The sequence below is a fragment of the Neofelis nebulosa genome, chromosome X (genome assembly GCF_028018385.1).
Source record: "Neofelis nebulosa isolate mNeoNeb1 chromosome X, mNeoNeb1.pri, whole genome shotgun sequence".
NCBI lineage: Eukaryota > Metazoa > Chordata > Mammalia > Carnivora > Felidae > Neofelis > Neofelis nebulosa.
In genome coordinates this window covers 33792179-33808192 of record NC_080800.1, presented here as the reverse complement: position 1 = coordinate 33808192, position 16014 = coordinate 33792179, and the positions used below count along the sequence as shown (strand labels likewise).

At 40.7% G+C, this 16014-nt stretch overlaps 1 protein-coding gene across 7 annotated transcripts in view; it reads right to left on the bottom strand.

The window, feature by feature from the left end:
- SYTL5 (synaptotagmin like 5) overlaps window positions 1–16014 on the bottom strand; it is a 272831-nt gene that overhangs the window by 17736 nt on the left and 239081 nt on the right. For 5 of the 7 annotated variants that reach the window (XR_009256972.1, XM_058712816.1, XM_058712819.1 and 2 more), the window contains exons 10-14: window positions 12275–12367; window positions 11599–11664; window positions 8314–8492; window positions 6190–6289; window positions 3388–3549 (exon numbers count right to left, since the gene is read on the bottom strand). Coding sequence is in view for 6 of the 7 variants with exons in the window: in XM_058712816.1 (XP_058568799.1) it covers window positions 3388–3549; window positions 6190–6289; window positions 8314–8492; window positions 11599–11664; window positions 12275–12367 (600 nt within the window). In the remaining variant the exon portion in view is untranslated. The remainder of the gene's footprint in view (window positions 1–3387; window positions 3550–6189; window positions 6290–8313; window positions 8493–11598; window positions 11665–12274; window positions 12368–16014) is intronic. The other 2 variants (XM_058712821.1, XM_058712822.1) reach the window with 1 other exon arrangement.

Genomic DNA, 16014 nt, shown 5'->3' with positions numbered 1-16014 from the left:
CAGAAGCTGACTCTGAAGTGAGCATTCTTATGCACGTGACTTATTAAGAATTGCTCCCAGAGTGCCGATTCGATGAGGCACATGCACCCCAATGTTTATAGCAGCACTGTGAACAAAGGCCTAACTATGGAAAGAGCCCAAACGTCCATCGACTGATAAATGGATAAAGAAGATGGGGTGTGTGTGTATATATATATATATGTGTGTACACACACACACACACACACACACACACACACACAGTGGAATATTACTCGGTGATCAAAAAGAATGAAATCTTGCCATTTGCAAGAACATGGATGGAACTAGAACGTATTATGCTAAGCGAAATAAGTCAGAGAAAGACAAATATCATATGATTTCACTCATATGTGGAATTTAAGATACAAAACAGATGCACATAAGGGAAGGGAAGCAAAAATAAGATAAAAAACAGAGGGAGACAAACATAAGAGACTCTTAAATACAGAGGACAAACTGAGGGTTGCTGGCGGGGTGTTGGGCGGGGAGAAGGCTAAAGGGGTAGGGGCATTAAGGAAGGCACTTGTTGGGATGAATACTAGGGGCTATATGCAAGTGCTGAATCACTAAATTCTATTCCTGAAATTATTAGTACACTCTATGTTAACTTGGATTTAAATTTAAAAAATAAAAAATAAAAATAAAGCACTCAACAAAAAAATCGCTCCCAGGATAGACCAGCCAAGGGGTGATGGGAAAAAGGTCAGGGAAGGAGAGGAAGCCAGGTAAGGGCATAGCCTGATCTGGCAGCAAAGCTGTAGAGTCTAAGTAATGCCTTGGGGCACCACTCCTTCCCCGCCCCCCCCCCCCCCCCCCCCCGCCGCTCTCAGGGAATTAACTGTGCTTTCAGACTCCCTCATCTATTAGTTATTGGTAAAGGGTTGCCTTGTGGCAGGGCGTATGTAAGCTCCTAGGAGCTTCTGGCTCTCTGCTCACGTGAGAAAAAGCTACAGTAGCCTGAGGAGAGGCTTCTAAACAGAGACTCAGGTGAAAGCTGTTGGAGACAAAACTCCTAACAGTCATGGTGAAAGGAATCCAAGGCGACCTGGTAGAGGACCGAGGAGTCAGAGCTCTTTCTCTGGAAAGACATTAAATGAAATCAGAACTTTTGAGCAGGCTCAGAGAACTACTTCGCCCTTACGATAGAAAGTGAAATCACTCGGTGGTAATGTGAAGGTGATTGCCATGGAAAGTGGTTGGTCCCTGAGCACAGAGGATGCCTGGGAGAGCTCAGATAGCGCCCCAGTGCACATCCTTCAACCATTTCCAGGCAACTGTCTGGAAGCCTCCAAGTTGTTTTCCAAATACCCCCTCTGTGTTTTAATGTTAAATTTATGACAGGCAATTTTATGTATTGAAATGAATGTTACTTGTCCTTCATCTGTGTCCTGCATCGCATAATGTCTCGAACATCTTCTAACTTAAGAGTCTATGGTGCTCACCCATTATGCACAAAAGGAAGAAAGTGACAGGAGACTGTTAAATCAGATTAAGTGCTATCCTTTATTGTAGGGCTTGTCATTCAATTCCAAGAGACTTAGTGTTGTAATGACCAAATATTTCCCCCAGTTCATGTCAGGGGAATGCTAATCCTACTGTGGACTTATTTCTTGTTAATATTGCACTTCCTATTTTTATCATATTTATGTGAGTCATGGGCTTGCAGTTATTTTAAGGACTTTTATTATATTTTATTATCACTTTACCCCAGCCCAAATATACTTCCCGAAGATTTTCCATGAATTATTCACACCAAGCTTAAGGTCTACAATTATAAAACTCCACCAGAAAGCTGTATGTAACTTCTGAGCCTCAATCTCCACACATAACACGGAAATAATGACACTTATCTCACAATGCCTGTTGTACCTTTAGCTGTGAACAGTGCTGCTATTGATGATGATCAATGCATGTTTTGCTGTCTAGCATCCACTCACCCACCATTCCTTTAGATTTCCTTTGGGGCAATATCACCTTCAGGACCAGAGTAGGTTCTGATCGTCTTAAGTCAGCTGATGTACCCCACCTCCCCAGCTGGCCACAGCAATTAGCTTAGGATGGGCAACTGATGTAATCAGAATGAGAACCAGGCCCAGGGCACTGGTTGGACTGCTGGAGGAGTAGGAAATCTTTCTTCTCCTGGACAGTGTGGTGCAAGCATGAGAGGCTTCCAGGTGTTGTAGTGGCCAAGAGAAGCATACTGGAACCAGTGAGGGAAGCCAACTGCATGAGGTCTAAAGATGAAGCCGACAGACAGAAGAGAGACCAAGAGTGTCCAGGGCCTTGATAAGATTTGAGCATCTGGATCAAGCCATGCTTGATAATCACTGGCCAATAATTTCCTTTTATTTTTTGAGCAGTATGAGCTGGGGTTTCTGTCACTTGCAACATAGGGACTATAATGTAACATAAATACTACCTAGCATTGACTGAGAGCTTAAAATGTGCCTGACGCAGTACTGTGAGCATCATATAGAGTGCTTCTTCAAGCCTCAGAACATCCCAGTAAGATCTATCCAATTATTGTATCACAAATGAGAACACCAAAGCCTGGGAAGTTAAATAATTTGCCTAAGGTCACACAGTCACGAAGCCAGGACTGAACCCAGAAAGTCTGATTTGAGTCTACTATCTTTACCATCATGTTCTTTTTGCCTCTCTGTATATAAAGAACAATCTTTGGTTACATAAATGTGACCTTTTTTTTTAAATCTCACTTTTGACTTAAAAAATTACTGTAGAGAGACTCCGTTGCATAGAGTGAATCCAAGGTACTGCTGGTCTAGTTCAGAACATGCTATATTGCACTTAATTTCTAGAATCAGCTTTAAGATGGCTTTTCCGAATATAACTCAAGACCTAGGTTATGAATCTCAAAAGTGGGAATGTAGAAAACCAGATACTTTAGCTACTGGTTACTTCCTTATGTGAGCCAAGGCAAGATCACGCCTGCTTCGGTCTGTCTGAATAGTGGAGAATCAGGAAGAGAGAGAATGCTTTGATACCGATTGGCTCTATGGATCTGTTTTTGCTTATGTGAAATTGAGTACTTTCTATTATGATAGGATCACATAATGCATTCCTTTTGTTTATCCATGGAGACCTGCAAATGATGAATACATTTTTAGCAAGTCAAATTAATAATATACATGACTATGTGACTTGCATTATAGAGTCTGTATTAAAGGAGGAGTTCCAAGGAACAGATTTACGTTTATTATACTATTCCAAAATTAGCTGCACTAATCTGTTCAGATTATCACTTGAATATTAGAAGTCTTCAGATTCTTTAGGCCTATGACATCAATTTTGTTCATAACTTGTCTCACTGCAAAACTGTTTAATTAATCTGGAAGCATTTCCTACCTTGGGCTGAAGCACAAACCACTCATCACTTGGATTTTCAAAATTCCATGAGTCAAAAGGAATCTCCACCTCCCCAAGGAAGCTGTTACGTCCAAATCGATCATAATGCCAGACTGAGAGCTGCAGAGTTCTTGTTTCCAGCTGGGTATGGCTGATGGTGTACTGCAAATGAGATTCACAACATCACACTCCACATGGAGGGCTCTGCCCAATTCTACAACGGGCTGAAATGTATTTCCACCATCTTTTGGATATGCATTATGAACCTTATAATATGAACAACATTATATATAATGCATACACGATATGCATTATAACATTATAATATGAACAACAAACACAAAAACTTTATTTTTCTTTGTTTACGCTACAACTGGGGTTCTATTCCATAAACTGATTTTGTGTTAGACCTCGCGCTGAAAGATATTTCAGCAAATCACTGAGGACAAAGTCAGTAAACTTCAAATATATTAATAAGTGATGAAGCTTGTCTCCTTTCCAGTTTTACTTGGGTTTCATTTGCTAATCATTTTTCCAACATCTACTCTGTAAGCTTAAGGTTTGATATATCAACTCTCCAACTTTTTTTTTAATGTTTATTTATTTTTGAGAGAGAGAGCGAGAGCGAGAGCGAGAGAGCACACTAGCAGGGGAGGGGCAGAGATGGAGAGGGAGACACAGAATCCGAAGTAGGCTCCAGGCTCTGAGCTGTCAGCACAGAGCCCGACAAGGGACTCAAACTCATGAACCGTGACATCATGACCTGAGCCGAAGTCAGACACTCGACCAATGGAGCCACTCAGGTGCCCTCCAACTTCTTTTATTTTATTCATAATGAGAACCCCCAAATCCAGAAAAGTGTTGTCAGTGAGTGTGGGGAATAAGCTTAGGAATTCCCTGAGCTTGCACTGATGGGTTAAGGAGGCATAAAGAATTAGAAAGTCATAGGATGAACACACCCAAGTTTGGGTAAACAAGATTAGGTAAACAGGGCAAAGGCCCCCAGCATAGGACAAAGATATAGGAATAGAAAGGCCTCAGGATGAAAGCATGAAAACTGAGGTAAACAAGATTAGGAATTCAGGGTGGAAACGCCCCTCAACTTAATACAACAGCAGAAAGCTGCTTTCACAGGAAGGAAGGACCAAAATAGGTAAACAGGTAAACAGGACTTTAGACCCCAGCAGGGCAAAGTTGCCAAGAGTGGAGCTAATTAGCAAAAGAAAGGTGCCTTGTTGGCCCTGAGGTAGCATGCTCGGTCTTTCTTGTGCCCTAGGCCAGTTTAAGTAAACAGGTGGGGCCTCATGTATGCTATAAACAACCTTATGCCCAGCACCAGAATTTTGTTTTGTATTGACCCAAACCCCTAACACCACATATCTTCAAAACCCCCTTGCCCCCATGCCCATGAGTTAATGTTCACAGTTTCATTGTCTCTTTGTGCACACCCATCAGGCTTATAAACCTTCCTTTTTTTTTATTTTCAATTTTATTTTATTTTTTTCATTTACATCCAAATTAGTTAGCATATAAGCCTTCTGATCCTAATAAAAACGGAGCAAGGACCCTTACTCTGGGCACTTTTCTCCTCTGGGACATTAGCCTCTCTCACATTTCAATCCTGCATCTGCTCTCTTGCTGGACAAGAGAGAACGACAGACCCTGAGTCTACAATAAGTGAGAAACTTGCAAACACCAAACTCCATAAAGGGTAGCATAAATGCAGGAATAAAGAGACAAATATGTAGACTGAGCAGAAAGAAAATATTGCTGGGGTAGCTTTTCTTTTTCCAGCAGAACATTATCCACTGACTCATGCCTACACACCCTCAAATCTCCTGCTTGCAACTACCACCTGAGACACACTTCAGACCTCTTCTTGATCTTGGATTTACATCCTTACCTGTCCTTACTTTTCCTGACATGATTAACCTTGGCTTCCTGCTTCCTGAATTTGCCAGGTCACTCTATCTATTCTGCTTGGGCTCAGTTTTGCTATCCTATTATGGCCACTGGATTCACCCCCTGCCTATATTCATTCGTTCCCATTTTGATCTATCTTCATATTGGCTCCTGCTTCTAAACGTGACCCCATTGATGGATGTTCCCATTCACCAATTTCCCGCTATGGTGGACTCTGACTCCATCACTCTGGGCACAAGGTCGATAAATTTCCCTGCAACTAGCAATAACTTCTACATTCCAGTCTCCTCAGATCGTTCTTACCAGGCTAGATTGGCCCAGGGTGAGAGAAGGGGTTGTCACATAGAAGCCCATGGGGAAAAGTCATGTCTCTAGGATTGGAGACTAGCCAAATCCAACCTTGCATCTCCACTGTTCATTACCCACAAGCCTAAATTTAGCCAAATTCTGAAAGCTCACAAGAAACAGTACATATTCATGCTGTGCTAGCAGAACAATGAGTGTGTACAAAGTGACTTCCTGAGTTAATGTCAAAATTGTGACAAACTCCTCTTAAGGGGAACTAGGAAAAAAAATAGCTTTCCCAAGTGCGAAATGTCTTTTAGACAAGATGCACCAGCTCAAATGTAATTTCACTGGATCATATTTACTTAAGGTGTAACTTTAGCAGCAGCAGAGAAATAAGCAGAGGAAGAGCGATTTACAGTTGTTCTCGTGCAAGAACTGTCAGGAAAGCCAAGGGTATTACACTAATTTATTCACATTCTACTTTTCTAAAAGATATTTACGCCTGGACATGCAAATCCTCCAAAGTTACTTTTAAACCAATGAGGGTGTGAACAGTATCACCTGAGTTAATACGAGAGCGCACGTACTTACCTTTAATGTCTCGTTGAATTCTGGATTGGTGCCTGTTCTGATCTTAGTCTTGCGTTTGTTGTTTCTGGACGTGTCAGGAAGAAGGTACGACTTGACATAACTGTAAACGATAACACATGAAAGTAGTTATTGGGAAACTTTTACTTTGCAAGAAATAGGGGCTTCAGCGAATAAAAGAGGTGAAGGGAATAGGCCAGCACACATGAGAAACCAAAGAGAATATAGTCTGCACAGCAGGACACCTTAAAATATAACTCTGGACCTTCAATAAGAGAAAAGTAGTATAGTGATAAATAGTGTGGGCTCTGGAGTCGATCCAACTAGGTCTGAATCACTCCATGCCTCACTGGCTTTGGTAAACTCAAGAAATTACTTAACCTCTCTATGCCTCAGTTTCTTCATCTGTAAAACTGGGATAGTAACAGTAACTTATAGCATTCTAAGAATTAAATTGGTTGATACGTACGGGGAGCTGACATATTATACTACTCAATAAATGTCATCTATTTATAGGATCAATGGTCTCAGAAAATACCACAGGGTTGTAGTCTTCTCCATTCAGATGTCAGGACTTCAGATGAGTGGAATCAATGGTGATGGGTAAATGAAGGAAAATGACGGAAAAGAACAAATAGGAAATAATAACCTGATGTCACAATAACAATTCTACCCAACACCTTGTGTTGAGCTATCCCAGGAGTCTCTTGGAGCGGGGGCATCCAAGTCAAGGCAGACTTAGAAATGTACAAGACTGCAATGTACAAGAGGGTGAGGCACATCTACCAGAGCTCTAAATGACCTGTTTCCATGCTACTCTAAATGACTATATTGGTCCTGAAGCCCGCTGATAGTTACCTGAGGAAGTAGGTAGACCAAACTATTCTCTGATCTTAAGACACTTGGAAACAGCTTCTTTGAGTTGTGTATTGAACCTAGGTCACCTATTATGAAGGAAAGGGGTGACATAACACAGCAGGCCTCATTTTGCTGTCCTGAGAAACGCTTGCTTACAAGGTTAGCGGTTGGCTGGCATCTGGAAACTTGGATTCCGGGAGGATTCTCATCACTTCCAGAACAGATAAAGGGGCTCACTGTGACTAAACTATGTGCAAAAAATAATATGGTTTGGGGCGCCTGGGTGGCACAGTCGGTTAAGCGTCCGACTTCAGCCAGGTCACGATCTCGCGGTCCGTGAGTTCGAGCCCCGTGTCAGGCTCTGGGCTGATGGCTCGGAGCCTGGAGCCCGTTTCCGATTCTGTGTCTCCCTCTCTCTCTGCCCCTCCCCCGTTCATGCTCTGTCTCTCTCTGTCCCAAAAATAAATTAAAAAAAAAAGTTGAAAAAAAAAATAATATGGCTTATGCAGAACACCTGCTCTCCTTCTGGGACACTGGAATTTTGGTATGTGACCAGCTGAGTCTCTAAATGAGCTCCTCTGGTGGACAACATTGTACATATGCTGCCATAACTTGTTGCTGGGAAAAATTAAGCACATCCTGTGTAACTCCAGTGGGAAAGGACACTTGGAGGTTTAAGCCTGGATTCTTTAGAACTTCACCACATATGCCTTTTTTCTTTGCTGATTATCACTACATGTGGAGTTCCGGGAGTCCTCCTAGTAAACCAGCAAACCTGGCAGTGATCTTGGGAAGCACTGACACATCTTTCATCTGGTTCCCTTCCAATGTGTCATGGTCCCCATCTGCCTCCCAGCTGATACCTGGAATCCTGAGAGCCTCAAAATTGTCCTTTTGAGTCGTTCAAGTGGGTTAACAGCTTGGTGATTTTCTCTGGAGGTTCTCCCAGAACAGGACACTCACACATCCTGGGGTGTGCCCATGTGTCAGCCAGCCTGTATCTCAAACGGCTGCCTCTGCGTAAACTACAAATGTGCCAGTCCTGAATCACGGTGACTAACAGCTTTTTAAAAACTCAGATAATCACGGACAAAATCATTATATGTACACCTAAGAGAATATCTGGAAGTGTAGCACAGGAGAAAAGGGACAACCTCCTGAAAAGGCTCCGAATCAAGAGGAATGCTAAGAGTCTTCTGAAACAAAAACACACATACTGACAAAGGAAGCAGTGATTGAAAGAGTCTGAGGAATATGCTATATACTTACGCATCTGTCCTCTGTTTCTTTTCATCTCCTATGGCCAGATTTCTGCAGTTCTTGACAAAAATGTAGAGCCCGCCAGTTTTGTAGCAGTAGCTGATGTGAAGAAGGATTTCACCACTGACCTTCACGTTGCCATAGTCTCCTGTTTCACTGTAAACACTCATCATGCTGTTAAGGCTGGTCTGGAATAAACGAGATGAAGACAGGTGTCCAGTGTTATTCTCATTGTCTCCTCACAGAAGCCACCCCCTTCATTCAATTACAATTCTTATTTGTTATAATGAGCAGGAAGGTGTAGGGTGAGAGAAGAAAGCAAAAATCACTTGTTTTGCTGGTTTCTCTGGTATTGTATAAAGTCCAAGCCTGGGAAGGGGCAAGAAGATTTAAGGAGCATTAGTAAGGGAGGCAGGAAACTTGCTGAGAAGGGAAGCATTGCCTTTCTGGGTGGCAAATAGCCTTTGTTTATTCACTTCTAATGAATACAGGGTCACTGAGGCATTTCCAATCCCACATCCTCTCCCGATTCATGTAGCTTTCACCTTTCTCACTGGTAGACTCAAGGTCAGTCTACTTCAAGGTCTAGAATGCATCCATCAGGACAAAGAAAAGCTCATATATTCTGTGCTAGCAGGAGACACAAGGTTTCCTCTCTGACACCCCCAGAGAGCATCCCATCAGTCTCTGGGAAGCCGTAACTGCAGCTTTAACAAGGGCAGGCCAGAAGAACATCATATACCCTTGGCTGTTGTGAATTCCCTGAGCAGCTGTTGTGGTCACATGGGTAGTATGAGACCAGAACTTTGTAAACCTCTATAAAATAACAACCCACAAAATCTGAGTAAGCAAAAAAATTACACACCAACCAACAAATAAAATAAAATGTAAGAGAAAAACAGTCCAAATCTACCCGAATGAATAAGTGGCAAGGGACATATTTAAATTAAATGTAACAAAAGTATCCTTGAGTGCCCAAACTGTATCTTAGCAACACAACTGTCACAAGAGACCACTTGAAAGGCTTTCATGAGTGACCCAGTAGTTTCAAAAGCCCTGTCTGTGAACTCGTGGGAAGGATTATAGTGAGTACAAAGAGAGCCCAGGCTTCCCACTTTTCAGATATGCCTAACAAAAGTCATCATGTTCCTCTAGTTACTCAGAGTAGAGACCCATCAAAGAACAGGATGTGGGTGATGTGCCTAGCATCTCTTCTCAGCTGGAGTCTAGGGCTTAAGAATTCCATGATTACTTAAAAATGATAATTTCAAGAGAGCCAGTGAGTGATCTAATTGGTCTTTCCCAGCCCTAAAACGCAACAAATTTTTCATAGTAACAGGTGGCTTTGAGCAGTGCTTTTCAAACTTTAATTGCACATAAATCACCTGGGGATCTCTGTCAAATGATGATTCGGGTCCAGTTAGTCCCCAGTGGGGTCTGAGAGTCTGCTTTTCTAACAAACGCCTAGGCCCACAGCTTCCAAAATGTGTATTGAGGCATCCCAGAGTACCGCAGCACATGCACAGGGGCAGTACAGGATATTTTAAAGTTTCAAGGGAAACACAGCGACATCTATCAGACATGGTGCAAACTGTTTACGGTAGTTCACGATGTCAACATTAAATCACAATTTATTCTTTTCAGGTAAGTCCTAACGGTGTGAAGCTGAGTTTTTGACAGTTGCCGTGAAAAAAAAAAAAAAAAGTGCTGCATAAAAATCAATGTGGAACAGGAAATAAAAGAGGTGCTGTTCAATCAGAGTCCAAGATTTGACAAGTTGTGAAGTGCCCAACAGGCAACCACATCCCATTAGTAAGGAATAAGAGCTATTTAAGAGTGGAATAAAAATATTTTTCTTTCAATGTATGTGTATTATTGTTCCACCTGTCTACTAAGTTGTTTGCATAGCAGTGCTTATTAAGTTTTTTAACCTAACTGATGTGGAAAACAAAGGCAAAAGAAATCTAGAAAAAATTAAATTTTCCGTTTCAGCCCATTGACAAGTCTGAGACAGGCAGGGTGACTTTCCTCCAGGAACTCAACTGCCTTGATGCTAATACTTTGCTAGAGGCAAAAGGCAACCTTAGCTTGACATCAGCCTGACCTCCAGGACCCTGTAAGTCTCTAACATAAAAATCCCTTTGGAAACTTCCTTTATCTCTACCCACCGCTCCCCCTCTCCCTGCAAGATACATGTTTGCAATCATCCTCCAAGCATACGGCCCCCTGGTATACATCTGAAGGGTCTCGTGACTAAGGTTTTACTAGACTATGTAAATACCCTCACCTTTCACAGCAGCTAGCCCCTCAAGGTCCCGGAAATCTTGCTTCCAAATTCCTTAGAGGCTTATACTATCCCTCACCCCCTCCCACTTTGAAAGTATATAACCAGTCCACTCCTCACACCCCCAGTGCAGCTCTTTCTGCCCACAGAAAGCTCTTCCTGCCTGTCCCTGTGCTTTCACAAAACCACCTTTTTCCACCAAAGACATCTCAAGAATTCTTTCTTGGCTGTTCACTCCCAGACCCCAACATTTCACATCACTAACTACTCGATACATGGGTTGGTCAGGTGTTATTTTTGGCTCAGGAGTAGGATCAAAGAATCACTAGGGGTTCTGTGAATGGACAGTGTGAGAGTCTCTGCCCTAGGGGATGCGATGTTGCTGGTGCATAGACTATGCTTTGACTTTCAAGGGCTTCAAGAATACGCCTCTACTCCCTGTTACAGAAGACGAAACTCTGGCCTCCAGAAATTACTGGCAGAGCCAAGGCAGGAAGCAAGATCTTCAGATTTTTAGTCTGAGGACCTCCCTACCATGCCTCCCCACTAAGTTGTGTCGACATCACATCCCTCAGTAGCCACATTTTCAAAAAGGTCCTCAGTAAGCAGGGGGACCCTATAGATAGAAGAAAATGTAAGAACCCACAAATGCTGGAGCTTGGGAGAAATTAAGGCAATTTTGCTCCTAACCAACCAGTATGCTCTTAACCAAGTTAATGTGATTTAAAATAGAGATGTTCATTTCAAAGAGGTTTCGTAAATGGTAAATCATTTTGAACCATGTGTCTTTTGACTGGCACTCAGGTTCTCATGTTTAATGATCTTTTCTTCCCTTGGACTACTTGGATTCTGATAATGTTGTTTACCCTTTAAAGAGAAACTCTGGTTAATTACACACAAGGCAGGAAAAGATAAATGCTGGAAAATGTGCCCACCTTATCAGATTTCCCGTACCATGAAATTTGTGAAGTATGGTTGGAAAGAAGGCCAAGGAAAGACTGAAAACTCACAGTGTCTGAGTCAGCATCAGGGACATTCAGGTAGGTCCACTTCCTGTCAGAGCCTGCTGGAGAACTCTTTAAGAAAGTCGCCCAAAGGTCAAAAGGAAAAAGGGTATTAGAGCAACAGACAGAAATCAGAGAAGCAAAAAAAAAAAAAGACCTACAGGCATATACACATAGATGGATATGAGGACACGGGGGCTCCTAAAGCCTACTTCTCAAGCAAAGCCTTGAACATGAAAGTAAGGAGGGACTTTATTCTACAGGCAGTGAAAAGCTATGGACAGTGTCTGAGTAGGAGAGAAACCCGACTGGGTATGCATTTGAGGAAAACGACTAGCAGCAGCATGGTGGACGGTTGGGAAATTGAGAGAACGGGGGCAGGGAAATAAATGTATGCAGAGAACTATGATAGTTTATAGGTTTGAGGTGATGAGAGCCTGAACCGGGGAGGGAAGATGTTTTAAAAACTGGGCGAGGACCATGGAAGGAGAGGGAAGGAAAAACCCATACAAAATTAGACCAAAACGTTTTCTGTGGCCAAAAGGCAAGCAGGTGATTATAATGACATTTAACTCACTATCACACATATTCCCAAGAACATTCCTATCTCCTTTGAAAAAAAGTACAGAGAATCAACAAGAGAAAGAAGCAACTTCCAGTCACAGGCTAGATAAATGCTTACGGTTGACAGGCCACTTGCTAGACTGTGGGTGTTTGCCGAAAACCGTGAGGACACTAAGTCATTAATGCCTTCCCCAGTCTCTTCCAAGGAGTCCTAAGGAAGGAGGAGAACATCAGTGCTTTAGTTTCTTTCTTTCCTAGAAAGAGTTTTCACTTCCAAAACCACTTTGTTTTTAAATACCTGGACTATTAGATACAAGTATCTATAAATCACCTTATTCTGAGGTTTTTCTCTTTTGCTATCCATTCAACGTGAATTATTTCATCAGAGGATTGGGGTCTCCTTCCTACTGGTGCTTGTTTTATGAAAAGAACATGAAATTTAGAATCACACAAACCTGGGTGTTCAATTTCTACCTCCCTGATCTCTAAGCTTTGGGCAAGGTACTTAAATTATTTAACTAAAAAGAAAATGGGTTTATGCATGTGTGTATACTGTCAATATGGGGAAATAGATCTTAAAAACCTCTCCAACAGAATTAACTCTTTTAGACACTGGATTCTTGTCCAAAATTCCAGATTCTGCTTTTCTTCTCCTACATGATAAAGTGGTTTTTCCTTTGGTTAATCATGCAATGCCTTTTTACAGTAAAAATTTGCAAACAATATAGATAAATATAAATTAAACTCAGGACTCCCACTAATATCTTAATGATCAAGTTTCAATAGTTTTATGATATGTACACACACATGCCTACATACACAACCACACATAAATGGAATATATCATGCATACTTTTTTTTACATGAACACCTTTTTTGCTTCTCCTCTCCTCCATCTCCTCTCACCCCAGGTTAAACTAATATTTTATATATTCTATTCCATATGTCCTTATTTATGTGAAAAATCATATAAAATTGTGCACACAGAAATCTGAGCAGTCATACATAAGAATTTCCTTTAACCATGTTGTTATAAATTGAGATATAGATATATATATAATATATATATATATATATATATATATATATAATTCTGTGCTTTAAACTAAAACAAATTCTAAAATATCACACATGGAGAAAAGTGCATCAAACATAATTGTACAGTATAATAATATTAAGTGATCGAGTAGAAGCCCCCTTTGTGCTCTGTCAATGTCACAGACCTCTTTCTCTCATCTTTGAAATAATATCTTAACTCTTATGGTAATCACATCCTTCCTTTTCTTTCTATTTTTGCTACCTAAGCATTCATTCCTAAACAATATGATATTGCTTTGCCTGTTTCTAAATTGTATGTAAATACAATTAAATGTAAGAGGCTCTTTTGGGTTTTGCCTCTTTGTCTCGACATTATAGTCTTTTAAGAGTCATCCAAGTTGTTGCATAATGTTATCATTTGTTCATTTTTATTTATTAGTCAATGGTTTCATACCCCACACTTTATCCATTTTCTGTTGCTAAATGTTTGGGTTGTTTCCAGAGTTTTTTCTATCATTATCAAAGTTGCTATGAATATTCTTTTTCGGTTATTTTTTTGAGAGAGAGAGAGACAAAGAGCAAGGAAGTAAGTGCGTGCACACGAGTGGGGGAGAGGCAGAGGCCAAATCCCAAGCCCACTCTGTGTGCTGTCCCTGCAGAGCCCATCGCAGGGCTCCAACTCATGAACTCATTCATTGCCCACCCCAGTCTGCTCTGGCAATCACCAGTTTCTTCTCTGTACTTATAGGTCTAGTTCTGCTTTTTATTAGTTTATTCATTTGTTTTTTTTTTAACATTCCACATATAAGTGAAATCATATGGTATTTGTCTTTCTCGGACTTTTTTCACATAGAATTCTGCCCTCTAGGTCCATCTGTGTGTGTGTGGATATATCTTTATCCACTCATCTATGGATGCTTAGGCTGCTTCAATATCTTGGATATTACAAATAATGCTACAATAAATGTAGGGGTGCGTATATCTTTTCAATTTACTTTTTTGTCTTATTCGGATAAGTACCCAGTAGTGGAATTACTGGATTATATGGAAATTCTCTTGTTAATTTTTTTAAAAATTTTTTAATGTTTATTTATTTTTGAGACAGAGAGAGACAGAGCATGAACGGGGGAGGGTCAGAGAGAGAGGCAGACACAGAATCTGAAGCAGGCTCCAGGCTCTGAGCTGTCAGCACAGAGCCTGACGTGGGGCTTGAACTCACAGACTGTGAGATCATGACCTGAGCCAAAGTTGGACGCTTAACCAACTGAGCCACCCAGGCGCCCCATCCCTTGTTAATTTTTTGAGGACCTTCCATACTGTTTTTCACAGAGGCTACATCAGTTTGCATTCCCACCAACAGTGCATGAAGGGTCCTTTTTCTCCACATCCTCATCAACACTTGTTATTTCTTGTCTTTTTGATTCTAGCCATTCTGACAAGTGTAAAGTGACAGCTCATTGTGGTTTTAATTTGCATTTCTCTGATGATTAGTGATGCTAAGCATCTTTTCAAGTGTTTGCTGGAAATCTGTACCTTTTCTTTGGGAAAATGTTTATTAAGGCCCCTTGCTCACAGTTTAATTGGATTTGAGTTGTATAACATCCCTCTATATTTTGGACATTAACCCCTTAACGGATAAAACATTTGTACATATATTCTCTCATTCAGTAGGTTGCCCTTTTTTGTTGTTGACAGTTTCCTTCATGGGACAAAAGCCTGTTATTTCGGTGTAGTCCCAATAGTTTAATTTTGCTTTCATTTCCCTTGCCTGAGGAGACATATCTAGAAAAATATTTCTACAGCAGATATGAAAGAAATTACTTCCTATATTTTTTTGCTAGAACTTTTATGGTTTCAGGTCACACATTTAGGTCTTTAATCCATTTTGAGTTTGTTGTTGTGTGTGGTGTAAGAAGCTAGTCCAGTTTCATTGTTCTGCATGTTGCTGTCCAGTTTTCCCAGCACCATTTGTTGGAAAGACCATCTTTTCCCCCACTGCATATTCTTGTCTCCTTTGCAATAGATTAATTGACCATCGAAGTGTGGGTTTATTTCTGAACTCTACATTCTGTTCCATTGACCTATGTGTCTCTTTATGTGCCAGTGCCATACTCCTTAGTACAGATTTATAGTAGATCTTGAAATCTGGGATTGTGATACCTCCAGATTTTTCTTTTTCAAGATTGCTTTGGCTATTCAGGGTCTTTTCTGGTTCCATACAAATTTTAGGATTATTTGTTCTAGTTCTGTGAAAAATGTTGTTGGTATTTTGGTAGGGATTGCATTAAATCCATAGATCGTTTTGGGTAGTATGAACACTTTAACAATATTGGATCTTCCACTCCATGAGCATGGAATATCTTTCCATTTGCTTAAGTGCTCTTTCTTTCATCACTGTTTTATAGTTTTCAGACTATGAGTCTTTCACCTCCTTGATTAATTTTATTTCCAGGTATTTTATTATTTGTGGTGCAATTGTAAATGGGATCATTTTCTTAATTTCTCTTTCTGCTACTTCATTATTAGTGTATAGAAATGCAACAGATTTCTGTGTATTAATTTTGTATCCTATGACTTTACTGAATTCACTCATCAGTTCTAATAGTTTTTTTGGTGGAGTCTTAAGGGTTTTCTATATACAGTATCATGTTATATGCAAATACTGAGCATTTTACTTCTTCCTTATCAATTTGGATGCCTTTTGTTTCCTTATTGTTGTGGCTAGGACATGGAGCACTATGTTGCATAAAAGTGGTAAGAGTAGACATCTTTGCCTTGTTTCTGATCTTAGAGGAAAAGCTCTCAGTTTACCACCATTGA